Source organism: Pelophylax lessonae, assembly GCF_965119305.1.
Source record: "Pelophylax lessonae genome assembly, chromosome: 6".
In the NCBI taxonomy this organism is placed as follows: domain Eukaryota; kingdom Metazoa; phylum Chordata; class Amphibia; order Anura; family Ranidae; genus Pelophylax; species Pelophylax lessonae.
In genome coordinates, this window is record NC_138773.1 from 70,923,859 (window position 1) to 70,948,857 (window position 24,999).

General features: G+C 44.7%; 1 protein-coding gene across 1 annotated transcript; it reads left to right on the plus strand.

Annotated features, from left to right (window-relative positions):
- Positions 1-19,287: 19,287 nt before the first annotated feature.
- LOC309558846 (large ribosomal subunit protein eL30-like) lies at positions 19,288-19,746 on the plus strand. Its single transcript, XM_082261927.1, has one exon. The coding sequence runs from the start codon at positions 19,344-19,346 to the stop codon at positions 19,692-19,694; it is 351 nt and encodes a 116-aa protein (XP_082118053.1). The 5' UTR covers positions 19,288-19,343; the 3' UTR covers positions 19,695-19,746.
- Positions 19,747-24,999: the final 5,253 nt, after the last annotated feature.

Sequence of the window (24,999 nt, forward strand, 5' to 3'; positions counted from 1 at the left end):
AGCTGCTTGTCTCTGAAAACTGGGATATTATTGTTTGTTCCAGAAAGGACACTTACCTTTGAACAAGGACTTTAAAAGGACTACAAACAAAGTAAGGCTCAGCTGAGCCAAAGTTTATTTTTGTTTCTTTGGCAAGGAGCCAGTTTCTTTTGTTATGAACTTTGAGTGTGGATTAAACCTGACATTTTCTAAAGAAACTGTGAGCGTGTCCCTGCCTTGAGTTTGATCCCCTACAATATATACAGTTAGGCCCATATATATTTGGACACAGTCACAATTTACATACTTTTGGCTCTATGTGCCACCTGAGTAAAATAAAATAAGACAATCCAAATGAATTTAAAGTGCAGACTTTCAGCTTTAATTCAAAGGGTTGAACATAAATATCAAGTACAAATTTTAGGAACTGCGACCCATTTTATACACAGTCCCCCCATTTTCAGGGGCTCAAATGTAATTGGACATATGAATATCATCATAAATACTTTTTCATTTTATTTTTTTTCATTTTTAATATTTTGTTGAGAATCCTTTACTGGCAATGACTGCCTGAAGTTTGGAACCCATGGACATTACCAAAGACTGGGTTTCCTCCTTTCTGATACTTTGCCAGGCTCTATCTGCAGCTGTCTTCAGTTGTTCTTTGTTTGGGGGTCTTTCTGCCTTTAGTTTTGCCTTTAGCAAGTTAAATGCATGCTCAAATGGGTTGAGATCAGATGATTGACTCGGCCATTGCAGAATATTCCACTTGTTTTCTTTCAAAAGCTCCTGGGTTGCTTTTGCAGTGTGTTCTGGATCATTGTCCATTTGTATTGTGAAGCGCTGTCCAATCAACTTTGCTGCATTTGGCTAAATCTGTGCTGACAGTGTATTACCAAAACACTGCAGAATTCATCCGGGTGCTTCTTTCTTCTGTCACATCATCAATAAACACCAATGAACCAGTGCCACTGGAAGCCATCCATGCCCATGCAATCACACTGCCTCCACCATGTTTTACAAATGACGTTGTGTGCTTTGAATCATGAGCTGTTCCAAGCCTTTTCCACACTTTTTTTCTTCCCGTCATTTTGGTACAGAATATTCTTAGTTTCATCCGTCCAAAGAATGCTTTTCCAGAACTGGTCTGACTTTTTTAAATGATTTTTGGCAAAGTGTAATCTGGCTTTTCGATTCTTCAGACTTCTGAATGCTTTTCACCTTGTGTATTTGCTCTCGTGAAGTCTTCTCTTGATTGTAGACTTTGACAATGATATGCCCACCTCCTGGAGAGTGTCTTTTACTTGTCTGGATGTTGTGAATGGGTTTTTCTTTCCGTGGATGTCCAGGCCTTTTTACATTGCTGAGCTCACCAGTGCATTCTTCTTTCCTCAGAATGTACCAAACATTTGGCCACTCCTAATGTTGCTGCTATCTCTCTGATAGATTTGTTTTGTCTTTGAAGCCTTACAATGTTTAATTTGCATGGGCAGCTCCTTTGAACGCATGATGTAGGTTCACAGCAATAGATTCTGAATGCAAGTACCACACTTAGAATCAACTTTAGACCTTTTACCTGCTTAATTGATGAAAAAATAACGAAGGAATAGCCCACACCTGGCCATGAAACAGCTTTTGATTTAATTGTCCAATTACTTTTGGTCTCTTAAAAAAAAAAGGGGGGGGGGGTGGTGGCTATTCTTAAGAGCTGTAATTTCTAAACCCTTCCTCAAATTTCGATGTATATACCTTCAAATTACACAAAGGCACACAAAATTCCTGCTAAATCTAACATAAAACTGTACTGAGTTAATCAATAAAGCTCAGTGTGTAAGTAAGGTTTGGGGCTCAATCACATGGGTGCTGTGGCTTTTACAGTATGAATCAGCGTTTTTTCTTTATATCTTCCTATGCTGCCCCGGCCCCATGGAGCCAGTGGCACATGGGATGATTAGTGTGTGTCCATCCTATGTGTGCAGGGAAATACAAGGTGTGTCTTTAGAATGGATGGCACAATATTTTACCTGGGAAGTTGGTTTTAGCAAGGGGGGGGGTGGATTTAGATGCAGATGTGTACTTTAGAGAGAGGCAGATCCAATAGCAGCAGTTAAGTGGTAAGGTGTGCACAGTTGCAGCACTTTGGGAAGCAGAGCTGGTAAATTGGCTGCATTGGGCCTTGCTAGCAACAATATGAGCAGTGGCACAACAGTGGGAGTAGGGATTTATCTGCAGTTTCTTGCAAATGAGGACTGAGGACATTAAAAGGGGTTTAGCGTGGGTTAACTGTGGGTCTCACAACACAGCTCTCCAACTGCTCTGCTTCTTCATGGGCTTTTCCTTTTTTTTAGACCCCTCCTGGTGATGTATCACTGGGTATTATAGTTGGTTTACCAGTGATGGCCGTGGATCAGTTGTTCCTCCAGACTACATCTCCCAGAGTGCCACAGCCTAAGGTCAGTTACAAGCTAACTAAAGCATACTTGCTGCTGCTATCTTGAGGAAGAAAAAGAGTTCTGCAGCCAGTAACATAACTTATTACAGCTAAATAATAAGGCTTCAAGCTAAATGTATTTTAGTGGACCGATCATTGAAAGAACCATACTTTGTTTACCAACCCATGTAATTATTTTTAGCCCAATTGACAGCCTTTTTATAATCAAAAAATAAGGAACATCAAAAACTGGCCCCCAAAAAGGATGATTCCTACCACAGCACCACACATTCTGCTGGTGGCCACTAGAGGCAGAGGAGAGCACCATGTGGAGAGGAGAGGCAGAGGCAGAGGAGAGCACCACGTGGAGAGGAGGGGAGCTGTGATTGCTGTGCTTTGAAGGGGAACAGACATCAGGGGGAACAGCTGAGGGAGACTCGACAGAAGCCAGTGCCTGAAGGGGGACTGCCAACACAATGTGACAGACACAAGGTGGTGGGGACAGTACTGCAGGCGTGCAGGGACTGACTGACAGGACAGGAGACAGCAGAAACGTGAGTGTGCTGAATCAGCTGTTTGGCTGAGTGAGGGGGATCACACAGACAGCGTGTAGAGAGACTGACAGGGGGAGGCTGCAGGATCTTCCATCAAACAAGGACAGACCAGGGCAGACAAGCAGTAGATCTGACAGTACCTTGATTCCTGCAAGTACCTGGGACCACCGAACGGCGGCGGCGGCGGAGGACGGCCAGGGGGCTGAAGGACTGGGAATGAGCTGGTGACCCGGAACAGCAGCACGTGAGTAGGTGACCGATCAGCTGTTTGGCAACTGGTGGGGGGGAACCAGAGGGGAATAACTAGGGACTGCTCTGCGACTGACTGCTCTGCGACTGACCGGGCTCTGCGACTGACTGGGCTGTGCAACTGTGAGTGTTATGCGACTGTGCTCAAGGACTGCGACTGACCAGGCTGTGCGACTGACCGGGCTGTGAGCGACAGATCGGGCTGTGCATCTGACTGGGTTGTGCAACTGTGAGTGTTGTGCAACTGTGAGTGTTGTGCGACTGTGAGTGTTGTGCGACTGAGAGTGTTGTGCGACTGAGAGTGTTGTGCATCTGACCGGGCTGTGCGACTGAGAGTGTTTTGCTACTGAGAGTGTTGTGCGTCTGACCGGGCTGTGCGACTGAGAGTGTTGTGCGACTGAGAGTGTTGTGCGTCTGACCAGGCTGTGCGACTGAGAGTGTTGTGCGACTGAGAGTGTTGTGCGACTGAGAGTGTTGTGCGTCTGACCGGGCTGTGCGACTGAGAGTGTTGTGCGACTGAGAGTGTTGTGCGTCTGACCAGGCTGTGCGACTGAGAGTGTTGTGCGACTGAGAGTGTTGTGCGACTGAGAGTGTTGTGCGTCTGACCGGGCTGTGCGACTGAGAGTGTTGTGCAACTGTGAGTGTTGTGCGACTGAGAGTGTTGTGCGACTGAGAGTGTTGTGCGACTGAGAGTGTTGTGCATCTGACCGGGCTGTGCGACTGAGAGTGTTTTGCTACTGAGAGTGTTGTGCGTCTGACCGGGCTGTGCGACTGAGAGTGTTGTGCGACTGAGAGTGTTGTGCGTCTGACCAGGCTGTGCGACTGAGAGTGTTGTGCGACTGAGAGTGTTGTGCGACTGAGAGTGTTGTGCGTCTGACCGGGCTGTGCGACTGAGAGTGTTGTGCGACTGAGAGTGTTGTGCGACTGAGAGTGTTGTGCGACTGAGAGTGTTGTGCGTCTGACCGGGCTGTGCGACTGAGAGTGTTTTGCAACTGAGAGTGTTGTGCGTCTGACCGGGCTGTGCGACTGAGAGTGTTGTGCGACTGAGAGTGTTGTGCGACTGAGAGTGTTGTGCATCTGACCAGGCTGTGCGACTGAGAGTGTTGTGCGACTAAGTGTGTTGTGCGTCTGACCGGGCTGTGCGACTGAGAGTGTTGTGCGTCTGACCAGGCTGTGCGACTGAGAGTGTGGTGCGACTGAGAGTGTTGTGCGTCTGACCGGGCTGTGCGACTGAGAGTGTTGTGCGACTGAGAGTGTTGTGCGACTGAGAGTGTTGTGCAACTGAGAAGGCTGTGCGATTGTTGTGCGACTGAGTGTCAAGTGAGTGTAGCGGAGTACCAGAGGGTGAGAAGGTAGAGTTAGGAAGCCAGGAAACAGCCACATAGGACAGACTTTAATTACTAAATCCCCATTAGATTAGATTAGTAGGTACAATGCCCGGCGGGTGTGGAGATGCGACTCGGTGTACATCTTGTGGTATGTATGCGTTCCTCAGTCATGCGATCAAGGGCGAATACAAATGCGCAAAATGTAAGCACGTTGCTTCCCTGGAAGCTCAGGTCCTGAATCTAGGGAGGCAGCTGGCAACACTGAGCCAAATGTCCATACCGAAGGAGAGCCAGGATCGCACCAGTTAGGCGCAGGCAGGGGCCTGCACAGAGGAGGGCGGAGTATTGGAGGTGCAGGCATCAGAGCAGAGTAGAGGGGTGACAGTTAGGAGGGGTAGAAGGGGACAAGGCAAGGAGGCTGGTCCTGGGCTGGAGCACCCCAATAGATATGCCCCGTTGCGTGATGTTGGGGAAACCAGTCAGGGACCGGCATTGCTGGAGCAGAGCGACGCCCCTAGCTGCCAGGGGAAGAACTCCTCCAGTGAGGCCGGGAGAAAGGGAAAGGAAAGACAGGTGCTGGTGGTAGGGGACTCAATTATTAAAAGGACAGACAGTACAATCTGCCACAAAGACCGTGTGCGCCGAACAGTCTGTTGTTTACCGGGCACTCGGGTTCGGCACATCGCGGATCGGGTGGACAGATTACTGGGTGGGGCTGGGGAAGACCCAGCTGTCATGGTACATGTGGGTACCAATGACATAGGCAGAGGAAGATGGAGAGTCCTAAATGATTTCAGGGACTTAGGAGCTAAGTTGAGGACTAGGACCTCCAAGGTAGTATTTTCAGAAATTCTACCTGTACCTCGAGCCACATCAGAGAGGCAGCGGGAGATTAGGGAAGTTAACAAGTGGCTGAGGAGCTGGTGTAGTAAGGAGGGTTTTGGGTTCCTGGAGAACTGGGCTGACTTCTCAGTCGGCCACCGGCTCTTTGGTAGGGACGGATTGCACCTTAATGGGGAGGGTGCAACCGTACTGGGTGAGAAGATGGCCAAAAAGTTAGAGGGGCTTTTAAACTAGGTGATGGGGGGAGGGTACAGATGTAGAATTAGCCAGTGGAAAGCAAGATTCAGAGGGCAGAAATGGGGACATTAGCGGTAGGGTGTTCGGAGCTCCTAAACCCAGCAGGGGTATGGGGAAAAATCAAGAAAGCAGCCTAAAAACATCAAATGAGGATATATGTAACCGGTCAAAATTACGAGGCTTGTATACCAATGCCAGAAGCCTGGCTAACAAGATGGGAGAGCTGGAGCTGCTGATGTTTGAGGAGGACTTAGATTTTGTGGGGATAACTGAGACTTGGTTTGACAGCTCTCATGACTGGATGGTGACTATTCAGGGGTATTCCCTTTATCGCAGAGATAGAGAAGGTTAAAAAGGGGGAGGGGTATGTATATTAAGAACAGTATACAGGTAAATATGAGGGATGATATTAATAATGGAGCTACGGACGAGGCAGAAACCCTATGCATAGAACTTCAAAGGGAAGGCACTGTGGGGAAGGTAATATTGTGCGTATGCTATAGGCCCCCCAACCTGAGGGAGGAGGGGAGGCGGACCTCCTTTTACAGATAGGATTGGCAGCAATGATGGGAAATGTCATTATAGTGGGAGACTTTAATTATCCAGATATAGACTGGGTAGAAGGAACCCCGCATTCAGCCAAGGCTCGGCAGTTCCTAAATGTTTTGCAGGACAATTTCATGGGTCAGATGGTGAATGCACCGACAAGAAACAATGTGGTACTTTACCTACTGATTACCAACAATACAGACCTGCTCATGGATATAGAAATACGGGACAACTTAGGAAACAGTGACCATAGGTCAATTAGTTTCAGTATTAATTATAGTAATAGTAAACACAAGGGCAATATAAGGACACTGAATTTCAAAAGGGCCAATTTCCCAAAACTGCGCTCTCTGCTAGAAAATATCAAATGGGTAGAACCCTGGGAACAAAGAACACGGAGGAAAAATGGGAGTGCTTCAAAAGCATACTTAACAGAGGGATTGACCAGTGCATTCCAAAGGGAAATACATTTAAAAGAGCAAAACTAAACCCTGGGTGGCTAAACTCCAACATAAAAATGCATATTAATGCTAAAGGAAAGGCCTTCAAAAATACAAGACTGAGGGGTCATTGGCAGCATTCAAGCATTACAAAGAGTGTAATAAGAAATGTAAAGACGAAATCAGGGCGGCTAAAACAGAACACGAGAGACATATAGCAGAAGAGAGTAAAAAGAACCCCAAGAAATTCTTTAAGTATATAAACAGTAAGAAAGCGAGGCCAGAACACATTGGCCCCATAAAAGACGATAATGGAGTTTTGACCACAGAGGACAGGAAAAAGGCGGTAGTGTTAAATAATTTCTTCTCTTCAGTCTTCACAAAAGAATTGGGTGCTACACTAACCCAGCTTGTAAGGCCAAACTAAACAACACACCTCAGGAAATACCGCCATGGCTAACAGAAGATAGACTTAGAACTAAACTAGAGAAACTTAACATAAATAAATCACCGGGACCGGATGGCTTGCACCCGAGGGTTCTTAAAGAGCTCAGCCAGGTGATTGCCAGACCATTATTCTTGATCTTTAAGGATAGTTTACAGATGGGTATGGTGCCAGCTGATTGGAAAAAAGCCAACGTGGTACCAATATTTAAAAAGGCGCCGAGATATATCCTGGGTAACTATAGGCCGGTCAGCCTAACATCAGTAGTCTGCAAGATTTTGGAGGGGATGTTAAGGGACCACATACAAGACTTTAGTAATGAAAACGGTATTATTAGTAGTAATCAGCATAGATTCATGAAAAATCGTTCTTGCCAAACCAATCTATTAACCTTCTATGATGAAGTGAGCTGCCACCTAGATAAAGGTAAGCCTGTGGATGTAGTGAACCTGGACTTTACAAAGGCCTTTGACACCGTTCCCCACAAACGCTTACTGTTCAAACTAAGGAAGGTAGGTATGGACCATAAGGTGAGTACCTGGATAGAGAACTGGCTCCAGGGGAGGTTGCAAAGGGTGGTGATTAATAGGGAGTACTCAGATTGGACGGGTGTGGAAAGGGGGGTCCCCCAGGGTTCTGTCCTGGGGCCAATCCTGTTTAATTTATTCATAAATGATCTAGAGGAGGGGATATTGAGTAAAATCTCAGTATTTGCGGATGATACTAAACTAAGCAGGCCAATATCTTCTGGGCAGGATGTGGAAACCTTACAAGCGGACCTGAACAAAATAATGGGTGGGCAACTACATGGCAGATGAGGTTTAATGTTGAAAAATGTAAAGTAATGCACCTGGGTGCTAGAAACCAGAAAGCAAGCTACTCACTAGGGGAGGGGGGGGGGGAACCTCTGGGTGAGTCTAGGATGGAAAAGGACCTGGGGGTACTGGTAGACAACAGGCTTGGCAGTGGTATGCAATGCCAAGCAGCTGCAAGCAAAGCCAACAGAATACTGGGATGTATAAAAAAGGGGATTCACTCCAGAAATAAAGAGATTATTCTCCCACTCTACAAGACTCTGGTCCAGCCACATCTGGACTATGCTGTCCAGTTCTGGGCACCGGTCCTCAGGAAGGATGTGCTGGAACTGGAGAAAGTCCAGAGAAGGGCAACAAAAATAATTAGGGGAATGGAGGACATCAGCTATGAGGAAAGACTACAAGCACTGAACTTATTCTCTCTGGAGAAGAGACGATTGAGGGGGGATATGATATCAATGTACAAATATTGTACTGGCAACCCTAGCATATGGAAAAACCTATTCAGAGAAAGAAACTACAAGACACGTGGCCACTCACTAAAACTAGAGGAAATGCGGTTTAACTTTAAAATACGCAAGGGGTTCTTCACTGTGAGAGCAGTAAGGATGTGGAATTCTCTTCCGCAAACAGTCGTATCAGCAGGGAGCATTGATAGTTTCAAAAAACTATTGGATGGGCACCTTAAAGACCACAACATAGAGGGGTATAAAATGTACGGTTAACAGCAAACACACACACATCATAGGTTGAACTGGATGGACTGATGTCTTTTTTCAACCTTACTAACTATGTTACTACCCGTAACACCAATTGCAGAAAATACAAACTAACAGATTCGGTAAACTCTGGTAGTAAAAGATAGATTGAACCGATGCTAGCTAGCATTAAATATCAATAATAAAATACAGATCAAATTCTAAACGAAGAAAAAGAAATGCAGCGCATCACAAGAAATCCCAGATTAGAAATATGGAATCAGTGGAAACAGTAAAGTCCAATCAATGGTAAAGTCCAAAAGTGAGCAGAATTCCTCCTGTATTTTAGGGTCCACTCTAAACAGGATAATCCAAACAGATTGTCATCCACCACACCCAGTGAGATAGGAACAGCACTCCCCCAAGGTAATGAATTTACCAGAATGCTGGCAAATTACTGCACAACAAGCCCACCTCTTAGAGGGCTATATCGTTGGACAATCCTTAGATTAACAGCAGCTTGTATCCATATAAAAAATACAAAATAGGGAGGACCATAGCGTAATATTGCAAACACTCAAATTTATTTAAAGGAAGAAAATGGTTTCACTCACATGTGAACAATGTAAAAGCACATAGACTGATAACCACCAACAGCCGTGACTGAATCCAGGCAGCGGAGGAACATCAGAACGCCATAAGTCACACACTCGTCAGCTGCCCGGGGACCGCATGTCACTTCCGGTCAGGCGCAGTGTGTCTGTGTGTCTGTAATCACCTCTTGTTGCGGTACAAAGCCGATCCCGACATGTTTCATCATACAGACTTAATCATGGAACTCTTTGAGTCGTGGATTCAGTCACAGCTGTTGGTGGTTAACACCAATTGACAACAGTCAACTAAAATACAACAATGGTATCTAAATTCACATTGTTTGCAAACAGCCTGTGTACATGTTACCAAGGCATTAGTTTGAGAAGCATTCAACTCAACCGGATTTCTGTTTCTGTGACTAGCTTTATAGAAAAATCATTCATATAATATAATGTATATCAAACGCAACACATTCCGCCCTTGATTTTTCTCTTAAACTCCACACAGACTTATAAATCATTCTAAACATTCATTTGCCTTGAATGAAAATCCCTCCTATACTTCTGCCACTGAGAAAGTTTTAGTCTATGGCTAAAAGTTCATTAGAAAGTCCATTCTAAAGTTCTTTAGAAACAAGTCCAGGCTTGTAATACATTAAATGCCTCGCTCTCCACAGCTCTTGCTGTCTTCCATCATTCTGTCCATCATGTAACCACTTTTCTCTGGTCTTCCTATGGATCAAATCGGAGACAGCCTGAGAAGTGGAAAACAAAGCGGATTATCTTTTTCCTTCTAATAATACATAAACAGTAGACCCCGGTCCTTCAGCTACAATCTCTCCTCTAACTAGCTTCTTGTCTGGATCATTGACCAACACTTTGCCACCTGCTTGTATCCACTTCTGACCCTCCCAAAGAACATCAATAGAGAGGAGAGGAAATATACTGATATTTCCCAGAAGATCACTGCTCTTTATTTTGGAAGTTTTGATGTTATAGAGTCTCACTTTCCACTCTTGCTGAGAAGTATCCACTAAGCAATCAGAGTCCCAGCCACTGTTTTGAAGCTCATCTGCCAATGCAAATATAACTTCAAACCTTCCTACCAGATTCCCTCTCATTCCTAGATAGACTTCAGCTTCAGTTATGTCACGTTTCTATGTCATCGGGAGAAGTAACTTGGTACCTGTTAAGCCCTGTTCTGTCAGAAACCTTACATAAATACTGAACTCGGTACTCCAGCTGTGGAATCTGCACCCAAGCCCCAACCATCCTCTCATATAGTGTGCTTTTGTCTATTTGACTAGAATTTAACATGACTGCCAGTGTGAGGACCCAATCCCACCCTCTTAGTGTATGTGTGGGTGTAAGTTTGCGTATCTAGTCCTTCAATATCCCGTTGTATCTTTCAATCAAACCAGCTGCCTTTGGATGGTATGAGATATGGCACATCCAATCCATTCCAGAGTCTTTGACCTATTGCTGTACTGTTGATCCAGTGAAGTGTGAGCTGTTTTCACTTTGGACTTGTTTGGGACAGCCATAAGCAATGACAAGTTTCAGGAGCAGTTGAAGCGTTTTGGCTTGATCTGCACATTTTCAAGGATGAACAAGCAAAAGTCCTGAATAGGTTTCCACTGCAGTGCAACAATACCGCAGTCCATTGTTTCCCTGGGGCAGGGGACTGATTAAGTCAATCTGCCAAATATCTGCAGACCTCTTGCCCCTCTTAGTCAACCCAGTGGGGTACTTCTGTAATGGCCATTGTCACACTTCTCCACACAGTGTACAATTACCTATTACAGTCTTTATCATGTCCATGGATATTGGCTATCTTCTCTGCTGCCCCCATTCATATGTTGCTTTCTGCCCCAAATGTCCAGATTGGCAAAGTTCATCAAGACAGGATCAGTTGGCTCAATTGCATTCATCTTGGCAATTTTATCTGCCACTCTTTTATAGTTCTCAAAGTCTGGGACCAGGAGCACATGTGCATTAACATGCCTCACTTTTATGATGGGGGAGTGCGCTTCCAGATGTATTAACAGACTTCCTTTTGCCTCCCCGCACCACCTTTCCATGAATCATCCATTCATTGGACTTCCACATGGGCATCCAAGTTGTCAGTCCTTTAAAGACTGCCCAGCTGTCAGTGTAGATAGTGACATGGGAAGAAAGATCCTCCTGAATAGTCATCACTACAGCTTTCAACTCTGCACAATGACTGGACCCTCCAATTGCGGTCTCCTGCAGTACTGTGTCTGTAGGCTGCTGCTGTCCATTTACGCCCAGACGAGGTGACTTTGGCTGAACCCTCAGTGAATCATGTTGACTCTTTCCTGTTCTCTGACAGAGACTCACAGGAATTTATTCTTCTGGCATGGTACTGGTAAACGTGACAAGCCCTGCCAACTATTTTTAAATGTTTCTGACATCCTTAGCTGCAATACCCCCTCTTTGTTGAAGGTACCACTTCCATTTTATCAATGTCTGGCTCTGGGCTACAGCTGCCCTAGTTGTCAGTCCATTATCTCTCACCCATCCTGCTATTGGCAGTGCAGTATGGATGGTGACTGTGTCCATTCCTGTAATGGTCTCTACATGTTGAAGTGCTATGTAAACCTCAAACAGGTACTTCTGTAGGGGCGTGTATCTCTTCTGTGCCCCTGTCAGTTGTTTGGACCAAAATCCAATGGGTATTGCTCTCAGTCCCTTTTTTTCATTTGGTTGTCCCAGACTCCAAGATATGGTACCACCCTGCTCCATTCCATCCAGCTGAAATGGTACTCCCTGTCTCACATGTCTTAATGCTTGATGCTGCAAAATGGCTTCTTTAGCAGCCAGGAATGCAGTCTGCTGCTCTGAACCCCATGAGAACTCAATCTTTTTCCTTGTGACATTGCTTATAGGCCTCAGAATCAGTCCAAGATGTGGGATGAACGATCTCCAGAATCCCTTCCTCTGTGGCCTAGTCCACATCATTCCCAGGAATTTCACCTCTGAGGCGGGTTGTTGGACTTTGTCTCTATTGATAGCCCACCCTCTGTTCTCCATGTACTGGATCAGCAGGTGCGGTGCTTCAGTTACAACTTCTTTTGCTCCAGAGATCATGATTTCATCGATGTAATGAAACACAGCGACTTTCAATGTCAGGGTACTTAAATCTCAGGCAATCATTCAATGACAAATAGTTGTAGAATAACCACAGTCTTCAGGAAACACAGTGAAAGTGTTCTAGCGGCTATCCCACACAAAGGCAAACTGGTTCTGACTCTCTGGGTCTATCAAAATAGAAAAGAAACCATTAATGTCTATCACATCATAATATTCTCCTGCCTCTTTAGCAATTTTCTCAATGATGGAGATCATATTAGGTACAGCTGACTTCAATGGAGGTGCCACTTTGTATAGACCTCTATAATCCACAGTCATTCTGTATGTCCCATCAGGTTTCTTTACTTGGAACACTGGAGATGAGAAAGGACTTACAGCAGGTCTAAGAATCCCTATTCTTAACAATTCTTGAATAGTCTCCCCAATTCCTTTGTTGCCTTAAGGAAGTCTGCACTGCTTGAGACTGACTGGCTTCTCTGGTTGAGGAATGTAGACAGGGGTAAATTTGGTATGACCTCTGATCACAGCCTTCACCACCCTAACTAGATACGCTTTATCGGGGATACCTGAATGTGAATGTACCCTGTTCAGTCTGAATAGACTGACCTTGAAGTACATCCATCCCAAAAATATTTTCGGGTAACTCTAATACCAAAATATTCATCCAAAATACTGGTTCCCTTGCCAATAGCCAATTTTACCCATGTCCTAACTGCTGGTGTAGTTTGCCCTCCTAAACCTTCTAAATAAATCAATTCTCCTATGTGATGGGAAGGACTTCTCTGCAAAAGTGTAACTTTAGATCCAGCCATCACATGTGTAGGAGAAGACAACTCCCCCCACCATACAGTGACAGGTGCATATGGTTGTCGGTCTCCTGCTGTCACTGTCCTCACTGCTATTACAGGAGACCCACCTTCCCTTCATAAAGGATAAGGAACCTCCCAATCCCCTTTTCTGAGTCTCTCTAGCTCCTCCCCAGGATAAAGCAATTTGGGTTTGGGTTCATGTGCAGTTTTTTTAATTTGTTTGGGGCTAAAAGGAGAGGTCTGTTCTGTTGTTTCTAAATCTAGGCTGCTATTGTCTTTATTAGGAGTAGTTTTCCCCCACTAAATGTTTCCACCTCTTCCGCATTTCTGCAGTAGAAATACAATCTATCTCCTCTTTAGGTAATAGGTTCACCCACATTTGTTTCCTAGAGATAACTAGCCTGGTTTTCTCTTAACCTCCTGTCTTCTCTCCCACATTCCCATTCTTCTCTGTTCTTTTTTGCCTGTTATCTTCCTGTCTGGCCTTGACCTTAGCTACTGCCCTGACAGGTTTTATTTTAGTCTCCTCTAGCTCCCCCAACTGGCTTAAGAGGGTTGTGGCTTCGGATATCTTGCTGTTTATTCCCAGGCCTCCCAACAAGGGCAGAGCCCAGAGAATAAGTGTCCCAGACTTCATTAAGTTAGAGTGCAGAGCAGACGTGAAGAGTTCCATATCTGGACCCATCCATTCTGAAAATCTGTTTGAACCAGTTATACAACCCATCTGACGTAACCTGCAAATACCCTCTCCTATTGTACTCTAGGAGTAGGTATTTGTCAGGTCACTAGGATTAGTGTATACTCAGACTTTACCATCTCTCAAGATGTCTAACAGTGTAAATTTCACACTAAACTCTCAGGCTTTTTGCATGGCCTGACGCAAATGTGGATTGTGCATTAACAGTCCCATAGTCACTGCTTCCTTGCCTGACAAAGCAACACTGTCCACCCCCTGTCCACCCCTTCATCCCACAAACGTAGGAGCCAACTCATTAGGGGTTCTTCGGACCTCTCTTTGTATTGTTTTGCCAGCTCATGGAGTTCAGTTTGTGCAAACCCCCTTACTTCTTCAAATTCAACATCTCTGGGGTTGCGATAATGCACCTCCCCATCTGCTATACCCTTTCTATAATTTTGCCTTTTACTATGCTTAGTAATGTGTGGTCTGGCACACTTTTTCTTTCCCATTGGATGATGATCATCATCATCAGAAACATCAAACTCTATCTTCTCATCCTCACTTTCATTTAAGGAGAGCACATCCTCAGAATCCCAATTTTGGGATATGAAAATGACACTTACCCTGGCTTTACTAACAGGTTTACGGTCCTTCCTTTTCCTTAAGGCATTAATTGATTTAGTCATGAGGGCTTCACACTGCTCTTGCAAATCATCAGCCAGACTAGCAGTTAAACGTACACACTCTGAAGCAACTGCTAGCTGGTCTTTTATGCCTTCATTTCTGCCCCTGCCTTCTCCCTCCTTTGTGATTCACTATAGAGAGCATGAAGAAAATACCAACCCACTGTGAACACTGTCCTCTTCTCTGCTTTACTTAAATACAACCCCTTAAGGCTAAAATCTACAAAATGATCTGAGACTTTATCACCCCACATCTTATTCAAGGGAGAAGCATACTTTGCAAGTTCTTTAGCAAGAGGCTCCCGCTCATTGTCTCTGGCCCAGATAGGTAAGCTGCACACTTCCCTCTGGACACCAGAATCCTCTACAGCCTTGCTTTTCCTAAACAGCTTACACAGCATTTTTACCTAGCACTTGCTACACAACACACCACAGAAAACAGGTCTGCTTCAGTTGAATTTTAGCGCAATGACGAGCCCCAAATTGTTTTGTTTGCGTCTATCTAGCAAGGTTACTTTGCGGCATAATCAAGAAAGCTCAGACCTCTGCAGTGTATAAAAATGTGTTTTTACTATACAAAAATGCTGTACATACAAAACTATTACAGTGTTAGGAATACAATACAAGACTGACAGATATATCAAGCAAGATGCCTAGCAAAAAAGAAGAAACATGGCCTGTAAAAGTAGAAATACGCTTAAAAGTTACTTAAGTCCGGTTACTGTGTGTTCGTGATCTCCGTTGACAACGAGGACTTAGGCTTCTTAAGCAGTTGCTAGAGAATCAGGCGAAAAGTATCTTTTTATGGCCTGGCACAGACCTTGCTTCTATGGTGTTAATGCATCATGGAGTCCTGTCCAGATAAAGCCTGACAACCCTTTTATATATCAGGTTCAGGGCCGTCTTTAGCGCAGGGCAAAAGGGGCAGCTGCCCTGGGCCCAATCATTGCTCTGGGGCCCAAAGTAGCTGCCCCTTGAGTTCAGCGCTGCTTCTGTATTTTCATGTGAAAACGGCACTCCTCTGTGGGCGGCCGTTCAGATCCCTCGCTGCTCTACATATCTCTATATGAGAGCAGAGGAAGGAGAGGGGAGGGGAGGGGGCGGAAATGTACACAGACACAAGCTGAGTGAGCTCTCTGTGAAGCCAGCAGCCTGCACGGACGTCCTGTGTAAGTTGTAGCTGCTGTTTACTAGCTCCACTCTGTGAAGTCTTCCAAATGTAGGGAGAGGATTTGGGACCAGAGAAAAGCTTTGTACTGAGGGGGCGGATTGTCAGGGGTTAGAGCTCTAAACTAGGGGGAGAGCTATGTACTTTGGGGGGGAGAACTTGGATGTACAAAGCACAGCCCTCAACCCTGTACTCTGCACACAGAGGACCCCCAACCCTGCACACAGAGGACCCCCAACCCTGCACACAGAAGACCCCCAACCCTGCACTCTGCACACAGAGGTCCCCCAACCCTGCACACGGAGGACCCCCAACTCTGCACGCGGAGGACCCCCAACCCTGCGCTCTGCACACGGAGGACCCCCAACCCTGCACTCTGCACACAGAGGTCCCCCAACGCTGCACACAGAGGACGCCCAACCCTGCACACGGAGGACCCCCAACCCTGCACATGGAGGACCCCCAACCCTGCACATGGAGGACCCCCAACCCTGCGCTCTGCACACAGAGGACCCCCAACCCTGCACACGGAGGACCCCCAACCCTGCGCTCTGCACACAGAGGACCCCTGTACTCTGCACACAGAGGACCCCTCAACCCTGCACTTTGCACAAAGAGGACCCCCACCCTGCACTCTGCACAAAGAGGACCCCCCATCCTGCGCTCTGCACACAGAGGACCCCCAACCATGCGCTCTGCACACAGAGGACCCCTCAACCCTGCACTCTGCACACAAAGGACCCCTCAACTCTGCGCTCTGCTCATAGAGAACCCCTCAACCCTGCAATTCTGGTATATATTAATGCCTCACTGTTAGTGCAGTTTAGCCACACCTACAATTTAATGCAGAGGTAATTATGTGCTATAACCTCAACCAATCAGTTAGCTGTAAGGGTGTGCAGTAATCTATAGCAACCAGTCAGTGAGCAGTAATGATGTGCAGTAACCTGTAGCAAACAATCAGTGAGTGGTAATGATTTGCAGTAACCTCTACCAACCAATCAATGAGCAGCAATAATGTACAGTAACCTTTAGCAACCACTTAGGAAGCAGAAATGATGTGCAGTAATCTCTAGCAACCAGTCAGTGTGTGGCAATGATATGCTACAACCTCTGGCAACCAATCACAATCGCTGCCTAATCTGCTGCAGTAAACTGATTTTCAGTCTAGATGCTATTTATTATATGTCTCAGGGGTGGGGGGCCCAAGAAAATGTTTGCCCAGGGTCCAATCAATATTAGAGACGGCCCTGATCAGGTTGTTTACCATAGTTACCAATTTGTTTACCTCAACAACAAAATAACAGACTGCTGCACTGTACCATTTTCAGTTAGAGAGGCGTTCTCAAATTCTACCTCAAGATTGCACTCTGGTCTATTTGACCAGGTTATATATGTCAGGTATTTTTTACGACAGTTACACAACAATACACTGAACAACAGTCAACTAAAATACAACAATGGTACCTAAGTTTCCATTGTTTGCAGACAGCCTTTGTACATGTTACCAAGGCATTAGTTTGAGATGCATCCACTCAAACACAACCTGATTTCTGTTTCGGTGACCAGTCTTATAGAAAAATCATTCATAGAATATATTTTATACCAAATGCAACACACTGTGGAATTCCTACTTGAAGCAACATGCACTCTTGAGCAAGTCTTCTTTGGGACAGATAGACTATTGCTCTTCAGGACACTAGCCAGCATCCCCTTTCTGCTGAACCCAGTAGCTGACTTTCCTAGCACAGTGTGGTAGCCTACAAAAGCCAAGCCCCTAGATTCTTTGTCTGAACTCGCATCCAGATCCTTCCAGGCATGGCTCCCCTCAGTTAGCTGTTCAGAATACATGGGTCTGCTCTGTAGCTTCCAGGCCTCCAGCCTGAGGCTGCATGGCTGCAGGTTCCAAGGAGGGAAATATACCCCCTCCTAAACTGGGCTCTCCTTTCCAGGCAAAGACCACTTCCTTTGTCTCCTCCATGAATATAAATACCCCTTCCCAGCATGCATAGTGCTCTATGCTGCAATTGGCTGAGATGGCATCCATAATATTGCCACTGATCTTCATGTGTCACTCCTGTCCACCCAGCAATTTCCAAAACTGCCTGGATACAGATGAGTCAATGCAAATCCAGTAACACTTGTTAAGCACATAGGACTCCCTGGCTGCACCAATTCAGTCTCGCTATTAGGCAGGAAACTACTATACATTATTTTACCTTAGTTTCCTGTTAAGCAGGAGATTACACTATGCTAACTATATACATCGTAGCAACCTTCCTAGAAGAGTACTACATCTATTAACTCAATACAGTTTTAGCTTTTATATTTAGCAGCAATTTTGTAATTTAGGCAATTGTCTTCGCTAATAATGATTTTCGCATATTTTTAGGGAAAATACTATCAGAGATTGCAATGGCGTGGATGATTTTGTCCTACACAAAACTGATTTGGGATGAAGCTTGCTTCTCAGGGGTCCTTTGTGGTCTTTCCTTCTCAGACACCTAAAATCCCACACACATACTGTAAGTGACACTAATTATTTTAATCAAGACAGCTGAAGCTACTTATGTAGTCATTACGTAAGGATTTTTACTTTCTGCTCTGTCCTGGAGAAGTGGACACTTGGTTCATGAAGCGCATTGAAAAATGTTATAGTCCCATCATGTAGGTGAAATACTGTATAAAAGATTTGTGTAATAATGATAATTGTATTTTATGTAAATGATGGGGTTCTTGTGGCGGTATTATCAATAATGAATTAAATATGTATCAGATCCCGGAATTGTCGGAGGAGGTGTGGCATGACGTCCTTCCTGAACAAATACCTGTTGTTATTTCCTCCAGGGATAGGGTTATCCAACTGAAGTTTCTTTATAGAGCATACTATACCCCCGTATTTTTGCACAAAATAGGTACACTGCCTTCTCCACTCTGCTCCAAACGTACTATTGCCGATGGCTCCTTTTTCCATATGTTCTGGGAGTGTCCCCCTATACGTGCCTTTTGGTCGGACGTCACGGCCTTCATTGCTGATATTTCTCAGTTATCCAATATTTGTAGCCCCCTTCATTGTCTGTTGGGATATGTAGATGACAAAGGACGCCCCTGCTCGTACTAAATTGTTTCTATGCTTGGCCTTTTTCTATGCTAGGAAGGCTATAGCTACTCGATGGAAATCTTCTGCTCCCCCTGACGTTCCATTCTGGATTGCACTTATTAATCAGGCATTGCCTCTGTATAAAATGACGTATGAGGCCAGGGGCTGTCCCAAGAAGTTCCGTAAAATTTGGTCTTTTTGGGTGGACTCTGTCCGGACTACTTCTTCAGTTTCTGATTCTACTTAGACGATGTCCATTGCAGCCTCCGTTACTTTGTGTTTGGTAATATGCTCCCCCTGTTGTTGTCCTCCCCTCCTTTCCCCCCCCCTTACCCCTCCTCCCCTCCGCCTTCTTCTCCCCCCCTCCCCCCATCTTCCCCTCTGGGGGATTTCTTTTTGCTGGGTTTCTTCCAGATGTTACAGCTGGAAGTTATGTATGCTACTTATGTCATGGCATTTGATGAAAGATGGAGCCTTGTATGTCTTTTTAGCTCCTCCATTGGCATGTTACATTTTATTTCTTTGTTGTGTACTGTTCTGTTTGTTCAATAAAATACCTTTAAAAAGCCTTTTTCGGTCCCCGGCCATCTTGAGCTGTACCTCTGGTCCGGGATACCCTCGCTGCGAACATGGTGGCCGCCAAGAAGATGAAAAAGTCCCTGGAGTCTATTAACTCAAGGCTTCAACTTGTAATGAAAAGTGGCAAATATATCCTGGGTTACAAGCAGACTTTGAAAAGAATCCGCGAGGGCAAGGCCAAGCTAGTCATTCTCGCTAACAACTGCCCAGCTCTGAGGAAATCAGAGATTGAATACAATGCAATGTTGGCAAAGACTGGAGTCCACCACTACAGCGGCAACAACATTGAACTGGGTACAGCCTGCGGTAAATACTACAGAGTGTGCACACTGGCTATTATTGATCCAGGTGATTCTGATATCATTAGAAGTATGCCAGAACAGCAGCCCAGTGAGAAGTAAATTTCTACATCAAATTGTTAATAAATGACTGGTTTCCCAAAAAAAAAAAAAATATGTATCAGTCTTTTTACTCAGTATTTTATGAGGCTTTGTTAATAAAAACTTTTGAAAGCTTTACATTGATGTTTGATGAAAAATTTATATTTTTGTGCCTAGTTAGTCCCAGGTTTTTGTGTTGTTCCATTTTTAGTACTATAATATTATAGTGAGGGACGAGGGTAAGCCCCCTAAATAGGTTAACCTTTATCAGCTTGCTTTAAGAACACTTGGCAGAGGGGAGAAGCCAGGAGCGCCAGCAGAGGACCCAAAAAGAGGAGAATCGGGGCTGCTCTGTGCAAAACCAATGCAAAGAGCAGCTTTGTTATATAAAAAAAATAATTTTCTATAGTATCACTTTAAATATTTACAGTGCTGGAATCAAAAGTATGTAAACCCATAGAATAATTACTTCAACGAAAGCTAATTAGAGTCAGTAGTTTGCACACCTGGAATCCAATTAATTAAATAAGTTTGGAGGTGTGGTTTATAGCTACTTTGATTGATAAATGACACTCAAATATTTTAAGATTGCTGTTCATAAGAAACATTGGCTGATGTGAACCATGCCCCCGCAAAAAGGAGCTCTCTGAAGACATACGTTAAAGATTAGTTGCTCTACATAAGACTGGAAAAGGATGCAAAGCAATCTCAAAGTGTTTAGGCATCCATCAGTCGAACCACAAATTGTTTTATAAATGTTTAGTACTGTGGCTACTTTTCCTAGCCCAACACAGAACCCTAAATGCAGTAAAGAAGAACAGCTAAAGGGTTGAGGACATCACTGGAACTGGCAAACATCCCTGTTCATGAGTCTACCATTGTATGTCGTTGAACAGTCAGGGTGTCCATGGCAGAACACCATAATGAAAGCTGCTGCTCCCAAAAAAAAATGTCTGCACGCCTGAAATTTACTGGTAAAATATTTTGTGAACTGATGAAACAAAAGCACTATGTATGGCACAAAAAAGATCATCCTAACTGTGAAGTATAGTGGAGAAAATATCATAATTTGGCCTTGCTGCGCTGCCTCAGGGACTGAACCACTTGCCATCATCCAGGGGGAAATGAATTCCCAGGTTTGCTAAAATATCCTACAGGAAAGATGAAGCTTAGTAGAAGTTGGGTGTTGCAGAAGAACAATGACCCTAAGCATCAAAGTAAATCCTCCACAGACTGGCTTCAGAAAAAAATACACCTTTTAGGGTGGCCCAGACCTTAACCACTTACGGATCGCCCACAGTGTATTTACTTTGCACTTTGACATTAAATACCAGGGTTATGGCAGCAGATAGCACGGTGGGCGGTCCGCTTTAACATAAGGGTGGTCCCAGCGGTGGATTCACTCCGTGATCACCCTTATGGACCCTTAAGGAAGGCAAGAGATGTGCGCCCCCCTGCCGCTTCCCAGCCGTCTTCCCCGCTTACCGGACTCGTCGGTAGCGGGGAAAATAATCCAGTACGCTCTCCTCTCAGGCAGGAAGTCGAGTGAGGGCACAATGGCTCGACTCTATGGACTTGGAGGATCAGAGCAATGTCACATGACGCTTCCTAGCAACGGGATTTAAAGAGCCCATTTTTTTCTTCATGGAAAAAAAAATGACTTTTTTTGTTTTTTTAGTGTAAATGTGAGATCTTTGGTCTTTTTGACCCCAGATCTCACATTAAAGAGGTCCTGTCATGCTTTTTTTCTATTACAAGGGATGTTTACATTCCTTGTAATAGTAAAAAAAGTGTTTAAAATTTTTTTTTTCAAAAACAGTGTAAAAATAAAAAATAAAATAAATAGGAAAAAAAATTAAAGCACTCCGTTGCCGTTAGCTCGCTTGCAGAAGCAAACGCATATGCAAGTCACACTCACATATGTAAACGGTGTTCAAACCACACATATGAGATATCGCCGCGATCGCTAGAGCAAGAGCAATAATTTGAGCCCTGGACCTCTACTGTAACTCTAAACTAGTAACCTGTAGACATTTTTAAATTGTCGCCTATGGGGATTTTTAAGTACCAATATTTGTCGCCATTCCACGAGCGTGTGCAATTTTGAAGCATGACATGTTTGGTATCTATTTACTCGGCGTAACATTATCTTTCAAATTATAGAAAAAAATTGTGCTAACTTTACTGTTTTCTTATTTTTTAATTCAAAAAAATGTATTTTGTTCCCAAACAAATTGCATTTGTAAGATTGCTGCGCAAATACAGTGTGATAAAAAATATTGAAACAATCTCCATTTTCTCTAGGGTCTCCGCAAAAAAAAAAAAAAAAAAAAAAATATATATATATATATATATATATATATATATATATATATATACAGTATCTCACAAAAGTGAATACACCCCTCACATTTTTGTAAATATTTTATTCTTTTTTTTCATGTGACAACACTGAAGAAATGACACTTTGCTACAATGTAAAGTAGTGAGTGTACAGCTTGTATAACAGTGTAAATTTGCTGTCCCCTCAAAATAACTCAACACACAGTCATAAAAGTCTAAACCGCTGGCAACAAAAGTGAGGACACCCCTAAGTGACAATGTCCAAATTGGGCCCAATTAGTCATTTTTCCCTCCCCGGTGTCATGTGACTTGTTAGTGTTTCAAGGTATCAGATGTAAATGGGGAGCAGGTGTGTTAAATTTGGTTTTATCGCTCTCACTCTCTCATACTGGTCACTGGAGTTCAACATGGCACCTCCAAATACATAAAGATTGCCTAGGCTATAAGAAAATTGCCAAGACCCTGAAACTGAGCTGCAGCACGGTGGCCAAGACCATACACTAGTTTAACAGGACAGGTTCCACTCAGAACAGCCCTCACCATGATCGACCAAAGAAGTTGAGTGCATGTGCTCAGCGTCATATCCAGAGGTTGTCTTTGGAACAAATGAATGAGTGCTGCCAACATTGCTGCAGAGGTTGAAGGGGTGCAGGGTCAGCCTGTCAGTGCTCAGACCATACGCCACACACTGCATCAAAGTTGACTGCATGGCTGTCGTCCCAGAAGGAAGCCTCTTCCAAAGATGCCGCACAAGAAAGCCTTAAAACAGTTTGCTGAAGACAAGAGGACTAAGGACATGGATTACTGGAACCATGTCCTGTGGTCTGATGAGACCAAGATAAACTTATTTGGTTCAGATGGTGTCAAGTGTGTGTGGCAGCAACCAGGGGAGGAGTACAAAGACAAGTGTGTCTTGCCTACAGTCAAGCATGGTGGTGGGAGTGTCATGGTCTGGGGCTGCATGAGTGCTGCCCGAAACGGGGAGCTACTGTTCCTTGAGGGAACCATGAATGCCAACATGTACTGTGACATACTGAAGCAGAGCATGATCCTCTTCCTTTGGAAACTGGGCCACAGGGCAGTATTCCAACATAATCACGACCCCAAACACACCTCCAAGACGACCACTGCCTTACTAGAGAAGCTGAGGGTAAAGGTGATGGATTGGCCAAGCATGTCTCCAGACCTAAGCCTAATGAGCATCTATGGGGCATCCTCAAATGGAAGGTGGAGGAACGCAAGGTCTCTAACATCCACCAGCTCCATGATGTCCTCGTGGAGGAGTGGAAGAGGACTCCAGTGGCAACCTGTGAAGCTCTGGTGAACTCCATGCCCAAGAGGGTTAAGGCAGTGCTGGAAAATAATGGTGGCCACACAAAATATTGATACTTTGGGCCCAATTTGGACATTTTCACTTAGGGGTGTACTCACTTTTGTTGCCAACGGTTTAGACATTAATGGCTGTGTGTTGAGTTATTTTGAGGGGGGCAGTAAATTTACACTGTTATACAAGCTGTACACTCACTACTTTACATTGTCACAAAGGGGGGAATTTACTAAAACTGGTGCACCCATATTTGGGTGCAGCTGTGCATGGTAGCCAATCAGCTTCAAACTTCAGCTTGTTCAAATAAGCTTTGACAATAAAACCTGGAAGCTGATTGGTTTCTCTGCAGAGCTGCACCGGATTTGACACTCTCCAGTTTTAATAAATAACCCCCCAAGTGTCATTTCTTCAGTGTTGTCACATGAAAAGATAGAATAGAATATTTACAAAAAATGTGAGGGGTATACTCACTTTTGTGAGATACTGTATATGTAGCAATAATTCCAGGCATTGGGCCTGATGTGGGTCTGCCATGGTTACCGTTAACACGAACAGCACATTTAAGCTGATTGCCCAAGTGTGAAATCTGAGACAATGAACAGTCCGGCATCTTTGGGTTGTTTTGTTTATTTTATATGGGGATCAGAGAAGGGAATGAGTGGGATACTCCTCTTGCTCAACTAGGTAGAAATTGCCTTTAAGCGCTGGCTTGACGCCGGCTGAATGCCGACCAACGCTTGCTGGTCCTTGTAGATACTGACTTGCTGAAGACTGACTTCTGACACTTTGGTTAGCTCAAAAGTCCTTTACACTGCTTCCTCCAGTCCTTCCTGACTGAGGTAGCCACTTGTAGACACTGCTGCAACTCTCAAAGCTGTAACACTGTACACTTCAGGGCCCAACCGCTGGCACCCCCTTTACTCTTCAGGGTTAACACTGGCACCCCTTTACTCTTTTCCTGCATTGGCTAGTTAGCTCCTGGATCCCTCTGACCTTCTCCGAAGTGGTCCCCTCTGGCTAGGCAGACCCCAGGGACAGTTCACAGTACTTATGACTCAGAATGCTTTCCTGGAACTCGATCCCCCACAGCTCCGCTGGTCCTCAGCACACTGGATCCTGCCAGCAGTTCAGCTCAGCCCTGTATCCCCTCAGGCCTGCCGCCTGGGATACCAGATTCTTCCTGGCAGGAGGAGAGACAGCCGTACCCTCCCTCCTGGGGCTCTGCTTCCTGCCCAAGACCACCTGTCATGTGCTCCCCACAGACTTATACCTCCTCCCAGAATGCTCTGCGGCAGAATCTGCCCTTCCAGGATGGATACAAGCCCTAGTGTGCTATTGGTTATGTTTCTTTCACTGCCCAAATGAGAGCCCTCATTGGGACACAGTGGGGAGACTCCCCAACTCAACAGGCACACCTGGGAACACATGGCAGCCTAGCTTAAAATCATGGCCATGCTGATAAGCAGACAAGGCCCACTATACTTTACCTAGCACCTACTTTGGAGGGTGCTACATCTATATATAAAATGTTTGGGGGTTCTGAGTAATTTTCTAGTAAAAAAAAAACCTGATTTTAACTTGGAAACAACAAGTGTAAAAGAAAAAAAAAGACCCGGTCCAGAAGTGGTTAACCCCATACAGATGATGTGGAATTAC

Coding starts and splice junctions, on each gene's coding strand:
- LOC309558846 (XM_082261927.1), top strand. CDS start 19,344: ATGGTGGCCGCCAAGAAGATGAAAAAGTCCCTGGAGTCTATTAACTCA.